We start from the raw sequence: 15,587 nt of genomic DNA on the forward strand, positions 1-15,587 counted from the left end.
GAAAACATTCCAAGTGAATTGTTAGGCCGTACGTACGTCTATATGAAAATTGTCTATAAAATATTGCAATGGCTTATATTTTCGACTAGATTATTATTAATATCAACACATTTATTTCTATATTGCAGAAACTTTAGCTAATGATGGTATGGTAACACCAGTTTGTACAAACATTACTTTGATCTTACCGTGCATACCGGGCTAACCGCGCAAACCTAGGCGGCGGCAGGGCGTTTTTATTTTTACCCGACGTAAATTCATACGTAATTTCTGGTATTGTTACCAGAAGTTACGTATAAATTCATACGTAACTTTTTCATATTAGGATACATATTCGAATGTTTAGAGATCGACCTGGGAAATCCCTATTAATGCCTTGTGTTTCATAAGGATTGGGAATGCCAATAACTCTTATATGGAACAGCAGTCGGCTAGGGCCACATTTACCAACTTTAGTGGCTTACAAATAAACGTGTCATAACGTCGGAATAGGTATACAAAGTTTTGTACTTCAATTAACAGCAACATTTAAATGTTAGAGCGTAAAAAAAGGCATTAGTATTACGTAGTTTAGGTTTAATAGTAAACCCATATGTTTATTATTTGTACATTATTAATTTATTTATATGATGTTCAACTTTATTAACTTACACCATAATACAAATAAGAACCTATCCATCATATCCTCGAACGTAAGTTCGTCACATTTGTACACGCATGTGGTGTGTTGGGTTTTATTTTATTGGTTGTTTTTCTTATTATAATCAGTGTAGAGTGTTAAATAAAAAAAAACTTATTTAAAAATTCACATTGCAATATGAAAAGGTTTCAAATTGTATTTAATGCGCGGTTAAGATATCTAATGTCATAGAGATTCTTGTTCGTATATCTATTATTATCACAGTAATATTTGCATTAACGTGTGTCACAATTTATTCCAATTTTTTGTACTCATGCCACAATAATAATTTTAGTTATTTTATGATTCAATATATTTCTGTCAAACATTTGAGTGATCGTGGATCTTTCTTCATTATTTTTTTACTTATAATATTGAGTCTAAAGAGCACTAAACTTGAGACTAAATTGACAGTTCTAAAAGTTATGGATGACTCAATTTCACAAGTCGCTTATCCTCTACCACGGGATACATTGGGAAAAGGATAGGTAACCAACATTTATTTTAGACCTGTTAATTTAGTATAGTAAAATAGATTTGTGTACAATAGAAAAAGCACTAGAATATTCAAAAGTTTAAATGCTTTAACATTTATATGCAATTCCCTATCCATTATAAGTACATAATTTACAAAACACATATGTTTCGTTCCCTTTTAGTGTTCCATAGTCAGATAAGAAAACCCAGGCATATAAGTGTGTGTCGCAGATGTTTTTTTCAGTGATTGTTGCATACTGTAATTCAATAATTTATGTGGTAAGGGCTACATGTATCCAAATAAAGAAAAAACACAAGTTTTTTTCAAGAAACGTCACAAACTTTTCAAGACTATTCAGATTCAACTAACTCATGAATTATGATCGACCCAGATAATGTGTAGTTCTTGCGGCAGCATTTTATACCAAAAACTATGGTAAATGAAACAAGTCAACCACACTTCTATAAATGATTTAGTTTACAAGACTGCGGAACTTTTCCTTCTGCGTGTTTTGGCGCGCACTTGATATTATTTTTGAATATTTCCATGTTATATTTATCCGACGGCAAGATACGATAATACATTTTAAAATAAGCACAAAACGTAACATAATTTGTGACAATCGATTAAATATGACACTAATTTGAACACAAATCTAATAAATTAACCACTAAATAATAACTTATACAATATTATTATATTCTGTCTTACTAATTAACGTAGGCCATTTTTTATAAGGTATGTTAATACTTTTCATGTTAAAAAGATAATAACCCATATTCATTCTTGTTTTACAAACAAGTTAAACTTATTGAGCATTTTCTTGATTAACTGTCACTTTATTGGTCAGTTATAATTTACTGTCAGCTTTATGGTTTAAAATTTGTCAGTTTATGATTCAAAATTCATTTATTTCAAGTAGGCCTAATATATGCACTTTGGTCACTTCCACCGAATCGGAAGGCAGATTCTACCGAGAAGAAGCCGGCAAGAAACTCAGCAGTTGCTCTTTTCCAACATAAACTTTCCAAGATTCAATAACTTATTGGTTAGCTTCACAATTTACTGACAACCCATTGGTTATATTAATAAATAAGTCATTCTATTGGTCTGGTATGATTAACTGACTGCTTGAAAGTATACAATTTGCAAACTATTTAGTCAGTCACGCTAAATTTTAAGATCAACTGACCTCAAATAGGTTGCCTTTAAACAATCTCAATAACTCAATCTGTTGGTATAATCGACTTTTAGCTTGTCTGTTCAATAGTTGGTTTATGGTTTACGGTCAGTTCAATTACTACTAGTACTAGTTGTATGTTTGTGTGTCAGATCATTGTCGAAAGCCAGTTACAAAAAAAAGACAATGATAGAAGGTAAATATCTTCAAAACCTTAATTTATTCGACGTTTATTAATGAGACAGATTATAAAAATTAAATAACACATTCTTAATTAGCATTCACACAAATCTATGGCAGTACAACACATTATAAAAATAATAATTTTATTTATTAAGTATTTACCCGGGATGGCAAACATAATTTCTCACATTCTTGATGCAGTTATATTTTATAGCTAATTTATAGATTAAGTTTATTAACTTGCAACATAAACTCATTGAGCTACTTTATGATCTAACGTCAGCTCATTGGTTAGATTTGATTTACTGTATTACTCAATCGAATTATGGGCGTAGGGCAAATACTTTTACTATGGCACTCATGGTAATACCATTTTTGTTTGCCATCCAAAGGATATTACTTTCGATAGCGTAGAAATATTTTTGTAATGTGTTTTAAAATCACATTACATCGTATTAAAAGCAATAATAAGTATTATTTTCCTTAGATTCTTTTTAATTATCACATAAAACCTATAATAGCTGTCCTTTCTGCATTTTAAACTGATATATATCTTTATATTAAAGCATATGGATTCTATAATACTCCAGCAAAAGAACATTCATTTGCATAAATATATAAACATAATCTCTCCCAAAAAAAATGATTGTAACTTATACAAAACTGTCAAAGAGCAGTAAATAAATTGATTAATACTTTAAAAAAAACTTTGCACTCAAACACATTAAATACATGTAATGAATAAAAACCTGTTAACATACCAGTCTGCAGTAAATTCTTAAGTTTTCTACAGAAAGTCCTTCAAAAGATGAAGGTAATAATAATGTGTTTACACCCACACTCCATGTGGATTTTTGTTAGTTGGTGCAGCATTTTCTAGTTGCCTAGGTGAACCTATTATTCTACGAGCACTTCCTGCTTTACATAAACCTGAAACAAAATAATTGACTTTTATTAAAACACTAAGGTATCAAAAACATACCCCCAGAAAATTCAAAAGGGGGCGTTTATAAAATACGTGAGTGTTTTAAAGGGGGGAGGGGTCGAGTCAAATCTCGTCTAATCTTACGTTGGAGGGGAGGCTCGGCAAATATCACGCATTTTTTTTCCGATTTAAACAAAAAAATATTATTTTGGTCTATATAACCTAGATTTTACATGCTTAAGATCCAACAATTACAATAACAATCCAACGCGTTTCCGATAGAGAGTCTCTATCGGAAACGCGTTCTCTATTAGAGACCCACATTTTGAAAAATCTCACGTGAGATTGGGGGATGCGGGAGGGAGTTGAATAAAATCTCACGACATCTCACCAGGGTAGGAGGGAGGGACAGAAAATTAAAAAAAACACCTCACGTAATTTATGAAAGCTTGGGGGCTTTAGACAAATGCCTCCCAAATTTCTCACAGGGAAAAGGAGTATTTTACCTCTGTTTATTATACCACGCATGTTATTTGGATATTATTTCAGCTTGTGCTCGCAGATTTAGTTAATTAAGCTATGGGGGAAGCAGTGGCGTGCACTTCATACCTGTTTAAAAGCACTGCTTACCCTAAAATAGATATACAACACGTAAGGAGGAGCCAATTGCCAATTTTTTTATGCAATTTTCCTGCCTTATGCATACCCTGGTAAGAAACCCAGTGCACGCCATTAGGGGGAGGAAGATATACAGTTTTATCCTTTTCCCGGGGAGAAAAATGTCTCTTGCCCATGCTGGCCATGCTGAAGATACCTTTTCACAATTTTATTTAAAGTACCCAGATTTACAAACCAACAAACGTTTGTTTATTTGATTGTTTTAATTCTTAATTGCACAGTTAAAAAATAATATATACATAGTGACAATAAATATCTCTTTTAAATTTTTCTCAACTATTCCGAAATGAAATTAACAAAATAATTAAAACTTGATAGCAATGAGGATATAAATACAATGTTTTAACTTTTGCTGAATAATGTATATACTCTTTGTCTACTTTACTGCAAGCACTACGTTACTCTGGCAGGTAGACTCAGTGGTTGCAACCAGACGAACGGCGCGGCGCCGCGCTGAACTATCACTATCGCGCTCTTCGCGTGTCTTCGAACGCGATCGGAGGCCCCGCTTTGTCTCGCTCACACTCATTTGCTTATACGGGGCTTTTATTTTACTGATCTCTCTCATAGAAATTTCAATGTATTTATAAGCAGAGACAATCTAGATTATTTAATAATTTAGTATGGAGATCAAATGCCAGATTGCGAGTTGAAGTTAGTGAAGATGACCAGCGAGCGAATTGAAACAACTTCACGCGTGTTATTGTTTGCGTTACAACTAGTTGACACTTGACAGATTCATTATTATTGATTAGTAACTAGTTAGGAGTTTATTATTGTTTTTTTTGAGTTGAATAGTGCATTTTACTGGTTTGTTTTTTTACAAATTATAGTAAATATTGTTAAATATGAGCTCAATTTGTATGCAAATTGTTTCTGTGGCGAAATCAATAAATAATTGGCGAACAACAGGTAAATTTTTGCATATTTTTTTTCTAATGAAAAGAATGGTTGGAACGCGGCTGGTTACGACATAAATTACCAGGAATCATAAGAATTAAAGAGAGCATAACTCAAAGAAACACTTGGGATTACTATGATTAGGTACTTTTTAATTTTGGCAAACATTGCATAGAAAACTCTTTATCATAATTCGCGTGCTGACCCTAACCGTAGTGTTTTTCAAAGATTTGTTGATATTGTTTGTCATTTAGCATAACAAGAATTGTGACTTAGAGATCATGACGAGTTCAATTTGTCCTTTAGTTAACTGGGCTTGCTCAAATTCAAAACCCTAGGAACGCCACTCTGCATAGGCGAAACTTAATGCCTGGAGGCATTTTCTACCAGTTTGTAATGGCCTTTGATAATTTGGACCTTTTGTACTGTGTGTAAACCTTTGGTAATGTGGACAGGGTTATAATAATTGTTCGTAGATAGAGAAGACTCAAAAGGTATAGATGACAAAACAAAACTGAAAAGATCTGAGATTTTGCTCAGCAAAAAATTACCGTCTAGCGGGTGTCGTAACTCATCGACACTCCCCGTGAGACTCTGTAGATTGGCCTCTTTCATCTCTTGAACCAATCGCTCAACTTGCCGTTTCTTTTCCATTATCGCGTTTTCTAGCACACCCACCTGTGTGGTACACAAAAAAAGGAAATATAGATAAAGTGAATCCAGTTCAATTTTTCGACCTTGCTTGCTCTATAGCGAACTTATTATTGGCAAGCAATCTTTGAAGCCGCTAAATCGCCACAATTTTGCCCTTGCCTTTTGTGAACACAAGACAGGTAGTCAATACAATACGAGATATTAGTTTTTTTTATACGTGATACTGCCAATATTTATATCATGTAGAAACCTTGACTCTTACTGCTTGTGAACTTTTACTCCATAAATTAACTTAACCCTGTTGCCCATGTTCTTTGACCGCGTTTATTACGGTTTTTTTCCAACTGCCATGAGATCCTTTGGTTTTCCCGAGATACAAATTAGCTATCCGTTCTTTCAACTAACTCGAGTCAAGCCAAAAATCAAGTCGGTTGTTTGCTTAGTCAGTCCGTGAGGTAAGGACAAGCACATTTTCGCATTTATAATATTAGAAAGGACGAAGAAACACAAATGTCTTCCTCTTTGTTTTTTTGACCACGACCACGACCACTGATCTGGGGCCGCAGGCGTCAACTTTGCTTGCGGAAACTTTGGCAGTTCAGTCAACTTCAGTTTTTAGATACTATACTTATTCAGTTGCGTGTTGAATAAAATGCAAAGACTATACTAGGCATTGTCCAGAATTCGAATGTGTAATAAATATATTAATAGGAAAAAATAATGTTGACATTTGATACATAAATATGCTACAACAATCCACACATCGCCATCTAGCCCCAAAGTAAGCGCAGCTTCAGTTATGGGTACTAAGATGACTGATGAATATTTATATGAATAATATAAATAAATACTTATAATATACAGATAAACACCCAGACACTGAAAAACATTGACAACAACTCAACAACTCATCACACAAACATTTTACAGTTGTGTGAGTCGAACCCATGGCCTTGGACTCAGAACGCAGAGTCGCTGCCCAAAGTCGCTGTCGCTGCGCCAGTCGGCCGTCAAAATGTAATAATCGCATAATCGCATGAGCATGACGCTATTTCCATTTGCATCACGGGACAGTTTCTGCCGCTACCCATAATCTTATCAGCCTTCTAGTACGAGAATTAAATTGGCAGGGAACTCACTTCTCTTTTAAGATTCTCTGCCGTGAGATGATTGATTTCAGTCGCATGTTTCGCTTGCTGTATCTGCGTTTGGAGGTTCTCCACTTCCGCCAACATCGACCTTTCAAGTGCTTGTCTGAAATTTCAAGTATTTTGTTCATACTGAATTTAGAGAATAGTGTAAGACATAAGGAAATGGAAGGAAAACAAACCTCAAATCTCTAATCACCTTCAGTTCAACGGGCAAGTTTAAGTCTAATAACCTAACTCAATAAACTTAGTTCAATAAACTGACCCAAATCTTCCAGAAACTATCGATGAACAGAAAAAAATGAAACAGTCTATCTATGGAGCTATATTGAATTCATATCCGTTTATCTATTTAGGCGTGATAAGGAGTCATCCAAACATCTTCACATTTCACACTTACACATCCATTTCACTTAATCAAATGTCGAATTTAATTCCTTACCTATTTTCTTGCTGACGACTATTTACAACACGTTGTTCATTATGTATGTCCTCCATGAGCTTGCGTATTTTATTCTTACACTGCAGCAACTCAGTTTCGCAATTCGCAAGTTTTGATCGCACCAACACTATCTCAGACTTTAGCGTCTTCTCATTTTGTTTTGCAATTTCGCTTTCTTCTTCTACGTAGTTAAGTGTTTGGACCTGTTAAGATAAAAACCCATTTTTGAAGCACCACCATGCCCACCTGATGGTCCTCTGAAAACGACACTTCGTATTTCATGTAGGGAACACATCAAAAAAAGTGCCGCCCTGTCTCCATCAACTGGAAGCATAGGTGTTAAGCCCTTCAGACCGGACCACAGTAATGCTGCTTAGCGGCACAAATAAGCATAGTAAAAGAAGTATGCTTATTGATGCCGCTAAGCAGACAGAGCTCTTCAGGGAAAGTCCAGAAGAGCTCTGTCACTGAAAGCTCTACAACTACTTATTCAATATTTAATACTAACTTATATTACAAATGGGAAAGTGTGTTTATTTATATGTTTGTGTAACCTAACTGAGCAACCAACTTTTGAACTAAAGGACAGTAATATGCCTATGCTACTATACTTTATTATGGATTTTTACTAATCCCGGTTGTTTTCCTGAGATAAAAGTATATTTTGCTACTCTTTTTCAACCAACTTTATGCCAAAAATCAAGATAATTGGGTGCGTAGTTAGGGCGTCAATGAAGGGCAAACCAACAATTCAACACACCTACGCATTTATGATTTTAATAACGCTAAAGGCATCAAACAAAAGAACAGTACAAAGCAAGGATAAATAGCAAAAAACCCCAAATTACACGACACGATTTTCCTATAGAAGAGGACGCCTGAGCTAACTAGTGGGACAAATGTACGCTGAGAATGCTGAGATGGATAACTTACAGCTATACTTTTCACTTAAAGGTGAAAAGTCGCTCATTATCAAATAACAAAACAATCGTATGCGCTTAATTTGCAAATAAAAAACATAAGTCGTTTTACACAGTGGGAACTATTTTATGAGAACAAAAACCTTAAACAATTGCTTTGCAACGTGTCTAGTCTAAATTAATGTCAAAGGTTATCTCAAAAGTACACTAGCAATTATCTAAACAAGTTTGTATGAAAGGACGAAGCAAAGGCATTACGATCATTAAGTCGTTTTTGTAACAATTCTCGTATATTACGAAGAATCTTAATATCTTACCACCTCAATCAATGTCAATAGATTTTTAGATACAGGATGAGTCTTGTATTTTGGAAAAAATATGTAATGTATTAGGAGAATCCCTAAAAAAATATTTACAAAACACGATGTCAGAGCCCGAATAAACGCTGCTTGGCCAAATGACGTCCCGCTAAAGATCAAGGGTCTCATCTACATGCATCTTGCAACCAGTATTTCTGTACGGAAGTGAAATAAGGCCGGAGTTGATCTTGAGTTCTTGCGTCACGCAGATGAAAATTCTATGGAGGATGTGTAACGTCAGTGGCACACTCTGTCCTTGAAATTGAAGATAAGTTTCAGGAAGTCCGTCTTAGGTATTAAGGAAATGTTGCACGAAGACCGTAAAGTTATTTTGGTAACTGATGCCTCAATATTGCAGGCCCTGAAGCTAAACCTCTCGGTCGCCCAAGAATGCTCTGGCTGGTTAGACGTCATGAACATAGATCTGACACCGAATAGACTGAAAAAATTGGACGCTCACGACCGGGAAAGTGGTCTAGAATAATCCGGAGAGCTCTAGTGGGATTACGTTTAGTTGGAGAATGAGAACAAAGATTTAAAAAAATAATCCCTACTTTAAGAGAAAATGAGTAGAACTTTATGAGGCTGAATATGAAAATGTGCAATGTAAATTATTTATTTACCTGTTCAGTACTTATTCGAAGTTGGTTGTCCGTGGAACTGATCTGTTGCTGCAGTAACTCTACTTGTCGCTCTTGCTCTCGACCTTTGTTTTCCCAAAAGCCAATTTCAGCATCATACTAGTAGACGAATAATATCTAGTTAATTTTTGAAAAATTTTATAAAAACGCAAAGTACGCAAGTTTTCTTTTATAAACCAATGATTTTGAACAGTTAATCAAACAAAATATGTGTGTGCTTATGAAAGCGTGTGTAGAAGAACAAAACTTTTTCCTATTGTCATAGTACCCTGTGTAAGTTAGACCTTAAATGTAAACGAACGGCTAATATTATGGTTGTCACTGCGTAATTTTATATTTATTTATTCTTCATATTGTATGACATCTTTTGGATTGTATGTGTACAACATAACTAATGTTACAAAATAAAAGTAGGCCTACCTTGATGAGATCGACCTGTTGACTCGACAATTTTTCCCTCTGATAGTTCACCAGCGATACCAGTTCTCTGTACTGGCTGTTGTAACTCACAGCTTCGGGGCCTCGTTCCTCCTCGGGCGGCTCAGTAAGGTTCACAGGTGACATGTGCGGGGGCCTACGAGTAGTGCGATTAGGGGACTTTCTTAAAGCTGAAGGCGGTGGGGGTGACCTATATGGCGGTGGTGGGTCTCTGTTAAATGTTAAAAATTATTTACATAAGCGTATTATTGTATTAGTTTTGGATGAACCAATATTTAAATATTATGATATGGATGAGGAATATTTTAATTTCATAGTACTTGCAAAATAAGTATTCCAATCCCTGTGTGAGATTTTCTACATATTCGATTGCGTGACAATACTGTTTCCCAGTATTGTAACTAGATGTCGCTTTGTCGATTCCATACAAATCGTAATAAATTTTCACGCGATCGAGTAGTTTAAATTAGGAAGATGTAAAATAGCAATTTGCTGATATACAAGGAAGATCCACGACCCAGCTGACACGAGTACACTGCACACCTTGTGTCCAGATTGAAATACTTTTTTATATTATATCTTTGATACACAATGATATTATGGAGCGTTATGTACTGATTAGCTTAAACTATAAAATATCATAACATTGATAATTTTAACTATAAGTATTTTTATTTAGTCATACAAAATATCCTAGATTTTAGCCACCTTTTAGAGCTTAGTAAATCACCTGGCTTCGTAATTTTGCACCTGACAGTTGTGCTAAAAGAACAGGACACTAAAGTAAACTGTTCGAAAACAAAAATAACACTATTTTTTTTTATTTACTAAGGATTTTTCATTTTAATATTTGTTATCTGAGCCACATAAATATCTTATAGATAATGTCACATATACGATTCTGAAAACAATTTTACGTAAAAACTAAATTTACTTATTAAATTATTTAAAGCCGCTATTATGAAATATATAAAATCCTGAAAACAATTTGTAGTAAGCGAATAACCAAGATTATGTTATGTTATCAACAATACCGAATACAGTCATTAAGAACATGTGAACATTTTCCCATACAATAAGCTTTCCTTGGTTTTGTTTCCCAGATCATGTTATGCTCACCTATAACAAACTCGTTAATAATGCTAAGATTGCTAATTAAAATAATAGCAAACTGAAAAGATTTTTCAATAGCAAGATATCGTTGTTGATAGTCTCATACAGCGTCATTAACACTTCTTAATGAATCTACTAAGTTAAAAAAACTATCGAATATTTATTCGGAGAACCGATAGACATTGGGGCCCTAAGGTGCTCGAGTGGCAACCCCGCACCGGTTAAAGTATCTTCGGTCTGCCCTTAACGAGTTTAACTCACGACTTCAAACAAGTCTCTGGGAGCCGCAAAGCGCAAGCGACCCAGGACCGTGAATTTGGAGCTCCCTACAAAAGACCAACATCCAGCATTTGAAGTCAATTGGTTGAAGTGATAATGATGGTGATGGTGATGAAAACTGTATTCTGATCTGCCGTCACCACATAGCCTACCGCTCTAAAATAGACCTTATGGTGATATATTAGTGTAGTTCTCGCCAGACCAAGTAATTCCCACTGTAGGCCATAGGTCTCTTCTCTCATAGGAGAGGGTTTTAGCAAAGACCTTCCATAGTGCACAGGTGCAGTTTTTTCTGCTTTAACTATATGCTATAAGCTTTGTTTATCAAACAACAACATAACATGCCCTTCGAGGCACGGGATAGTCGACATGATACCACTAAACAGACATACATTAACAGTTCTTATACGAAAACGTTAGTTACGCGATATGGGCCTCTATCAACACAATATAATTAACACTACTAGGTATTAGCCGATTGATTCTTACCTATAAGGCGGAACATCTTTAAGCACAGGGCTATTGGATTCGGGGGACTTAGCCTGCTGCACCCCCTTCACCACACCAACAGGGTTCCCCGGGGAGGTGTTATTTACATTGTTATGAGTGGGGGTTGTGTTAATCCTGTTTGGTGAGCTTTGTTTGTCTGATATGTTCGGACTGGATGTGTTATGACTCCTGATGACAATAGATGAACGTTTTATATATGTGGAATAAATAAGTGATTATGGGTTGAGCATCTATACTGATTACAGATTAAATTGAGTCAGTTTGTTGGTTTATTTGTTTGCTGCCTATACCTTAACCAATCTTGATTAAATTTAGCGTGTATAAAGCTTGCTTCCTGGAAATCTATGTAGGAAATATTTAAAACCAGAAAATCATCTCTTGTTACCTATGAAATAGAAATTTAGCTTAGAGATTACTTGCACCCTTACAGTGTGGCAGTGATGTGAAACATAGGAACCTTTTTCCCTGTGAAAACTCATGATGGATAGAACAATTTCTATATTTGATTAAATTTGAAAATAAAAAGACCTTAAGACTCACTGCTATAGTATTTTTTTATTTATTTGAAATCAAATGGAAATTTCTGCCGCAAACAAATGGAACAATTTGAGTACAGCTCTATGCAGTTTATTTAAATGTGTGCACAGGGTTTTTGACTAGTATAGGCATTTCCATGAATTGCTGCAGAAGTTATATAGATGAAAATATAAATATTTTACAAACCCATTTCCAATAGGGGATCTAGAGATATTGGTAGGTTGTACTAATTTTTGGTTATTGCTTCCATTGTCAGATCTTCTTAATATAAACTGAATATCATTTGAGTATTCACCCCATTTCATCAGGATCTAAAAATATATGTTTCTATATATTATGTATATCAGATATAAAGCTTTTTATGGTTTACACATTCATTTCAATCATTTATAATGTATATACTAGTGCATATTGGTTGTAAATTTGACATTACCATTTCAATTTTATAATTTTAAAATGCATATAAACATTTTTGGAACCCACAGGATTTGAACCTGCGACAAGTGTAGGTAAAAACACTAATAATTAATTATAAAAAAAAAAAAAAAGCAATGTGTCATCTCTTGTTTCAAACGTGTCTCATTGTAATATGGACCTTTGAAAAAGTAGATCGAAACTGCAACAATTCCTTCTAGATGATGCTACAGTCGCTATAGGACTGGTGTGAAAGGCATATACTAATGGAGAGCCGTAGCCTAAATGGTGAAAGCGCTCAGGCCGCGATTGCCCGAGAGTCCCAGGTTTAAATCCTGTCAGTTCAGAAAATTTTTATATGCATTTTAAATTTATAAAATTGATAATTCCTCCAAGTGTAGGTAAAAACACTAATAAAAATTATAAAAATATTACCATTTCATTTTCCTACCATTCTCCTTTTATTTAGAGTTGAACTTCTATTTTAAATTTTATACTATAATTAAATCTGCTAGAACATGGTAAAATGAACACATTAGAGTGAAACAGTAAATTATAGAATTTATCAATTCAAATGCTTAGTTTCACATATGGGTTTAACAAACAATCTTTAACATAGAGTTATAAGAGGAATTAGAGTTATAGGTAATAGGAGTATTCATTCACTCTTAATAGATATATTGATAAAAATTTAACATCTTAGTGAGCCATGAATTTAAATCTCAAACCAACCAATCAATTGCATGTAATTTAGTGTGATTCTATAATATTACAATATGAGATGAGATGCTTACCTTCAGTGGATATTCCTGAGGAGCTAAAAGTCGTTCATTATTCCTCCATCTCTCAATCAAAGTGAATCTTCCCACCTTGCCAGTGGCATGAGCCAAAGCAAACACTACATCCTAAATTAAATTAAAAGTATGCTTATCACTTATTTACATCTAAACATTTTAAAATTAATTTACTTATTATAGCATTTATAAACATAGAAGAACTCTTATTGATCTAAATTTAAATCTTCTATTCTGGGACCAAACAAAAAAGATTACAGAAGCACAAAACTAAACGTCATTGGAACATTTTGTTTATTTTGCTTTGAATATCCTGACTTATAATTATACCTTTGGCAAGCGAGACTAGAAAGCTATGTATGCACTTTCATTTCATAGTTAGCGATGGGAAAATAATCTACTGACCTGACAAGTCGTGGTCTCCGTCACCCCACAAACAATCCTTTGTATTCCCTCGACCCAGACCTTTAGCTCCATTAATTCCAAACTAATGAATCCACTCACAGAACACGTTTGTTTACGACACCATTCTTTATTGTATTCAGTCCGTATGCAACTGTTTTTCCGTACTAAACATGTGGAAATTTAACAAAAACATTACGAATTGTTACAAAATATGATACGCTAAGCTGACCAAACCAAATCTTTATCAACCTCAAACACAGACCTCAAACACGAAGAGCTTCAAAAACTTCAAATTAACCACAGACAAAGACAGAGTGAACGTCTTTGAAAGTACAATAACATTCGGAATTCGCATCCATATTGTGAACTAATGCGCAAAACATTAGGCAACAGAATTGTATTTAATTTTATAATTATTGACATTGATTTTTTATACAAAGTTTTAATTACCATCAAAGTAATTAAAGCCACATATTAAGCGGTATTATTTAATAAAAAAATTATTATGCATTGCAACTTTAAATCAAAAGAAATGTTTAAAAAAAAATCTCCTACAAAGAGGATCATTCAATTATTGAAGTCAAAATTGATTTTTGCTTATTTAAAAATTATAAACACTCGATAAAACTGTAATCTTTATTATTTATAAAGAAGTACCTACCAAGTTTTCTACAAACACAAACGATATTATAGCAATGGCACAAGAAGATGACGAAGAGGTAATACCTATTATTGTACCTTCAGAAACATACTGCATACAGATTCACAATTGCTGTTACCTCCGGCGCACGTCGTATTCAAATCAAATATTTTTATGGCGGCGCCGGAACATCTCCATTTGCCTTGACGTGGCAGTTACTTTATGCCACTTACTAATGTTCCTAATTCCCTACTTTATAAATATGTTTCAAATCTATTTTCTAGGATCTGAATTTTAACGTAGAAGAAGTTCAAAATATTGTAAGGGATAACATCGAGTTTTGTCTTGGAGGAAACATTTATAGTCATTCAAGAACTCCACAATGGATCACTGTAATCACAGAAAAAACGCTGTCAAGACTCAATAAGCTAAACAAGCCTTTCAAATACATCAGTAAGAAAATAACAACTGTTTATTTATCTACCCGCTGTTACGTAGAAATGTAAACATTTGTTAAATGGCGACATATCTTAGGTACATATTTTAGCCACGTTAATAGTTTGTAGTCCGATTAAACTTTTTCCCGAACTTCGTGCGTTTCGATGAGCAGAATTCAATATTCGGTAGGCCAATCAGCACACTCAGCACACACTCACAGTTAACTTCCGCGACAAACAAAGTTTGAATCGGACTGTACGAATTGGTTTTATTTCTTCTTCCTAGCTTTCTACTTTAGGTGGGCTCGGCTCTCCTAATTTTCTGGCGCCAGGATTATCTTTCCTGGGTTATCGGGCCGGGCAGTTCCTCTTCCAATAGTACTTCAATAAAGGTTCTCTAATAATAGGACCCTAATTTTATTGTTAATTTTTAGTGAGAATGACGGTGACCCAGAAAAATGGTACAGGTTTGCACACGGCAGCCGCATACTTTTGGGATATTGCCACGGATGGGACGTGCACGGTGCGTTGGGAAAATAAGTATATGTACTGCATAGTTAATATATGGGCACTCGCCTTACAGCTATAATTAATAATTATTTACTTATTATATCTTTGTAGAGTTAGTTTATAAACCAAGTCGGTCAACGGTTGGAAATAAAACAAAGACATAAAGCACATTTTAGTATTTTTATTTTTGGTAAAATTTACCACAATACAAAATAATGATAGAAATAAATAAAGTAATAAAATGTATAGACAGGTCATAGAACTATGCATTGTAAAATTGGTGCTTTTAAAGCAATATAATATAATTTATAATAACATTAGGC

General features: G+C 34.3%; 2 protein-coding genes across 5 annotated transcripts; one reads left to right on the forward strand and one right to left on the reverse strand.

The window, feature by feature from the left end:
- Positions 1–135: 135 nt before the first annotated feature.
- LOC120633886 (ras association domain-containing protein 8) lies at positions 136–13,940 on the reverse strand. Of its 3 annotated transcripts, none has more exons than XM_039904270.1 (10): positions 13,678–13,940; positions 13,273–13,383; positions 12,251–12,375; positions 11,507–11,695; positions 9,608–9,761; positions 9,170–9,286; positions 7,268–7,470; positions 6,817–6,931; positions 5,575–5,701; positions 136–3,450 (listed from the first exon to the last, which is right to left on the reverse strand). In XM_039904270.1, exons 1-10 carry the CDS (start codon positions 13,747–13,749, stop codon positions 3,350–3,352), a joined length of 1,314 nt encoding a protein of 437 aa, XP_039760204.1. In that variant the 5' UTR covers positions 13,750–13,940; the 3' UTR covers positions 136–3,349. The 3 variants fall into 3 exon arrangements, with proteins under 3 accessions (XP_039760204.1, XP_039760203.1, XP_039760206.1); XM_039904269.1 differs by having other exon boundaries at positions 9,608–9,836; XM_039904272.1 differs by lacking the exon at positions 11,507–11,695.
- Positions 13,941–14,272: 332 nt separating this feature from the next.
- On the forward strand, positions 14,273–15,416 carry LOC120633838 (dynein light chain Tctex-type 1-like). 2 transcript variants are annotated; one of them, XM_039904201.1, is made up of 4 exons: positions 14,273–14,396; positions 14,602–14,770; positions 15,189–15,277; positions 15,376–15,416. In XM_039904201.1, the coding sequence occupies exons 1-4, from the start codon at positions 14,373–14,375 to the stop codon at positions 15,379–15,381; spliced, it is 288 nt and encodes a 95-aa protein (XP_039760135.1). In that variant the 5' UTR covers positions 14,273–14,372; the 3' UTR covers positions 15,382–15,416. The 2 variants fall into 2 exon arrangements, with proteins under 2 accessions (XP_039760135.1, XP_039760134.1); XM_039904200.1 differs by having other exon boundaries at positions 15,189–15,403.
- The last annotated feature ends 171 nt before the right edge of the window (positions 15,417–15,587 follow it).

The sequence above is a fragment of the Pararge aegeria genome, chromosome 22 (assembly GCF_905163445.1).
Source record: "Pararge aegeria chromosome 22, ilParAegt1.1, whole genome shotgun sequence".
Classification (NCBI taxonomy): Eukaryota; Metazoa; Arthropoda; class Insecta; order Lepidoptera; family Nymphalidae; genus Pararge; species Pararge aegeria.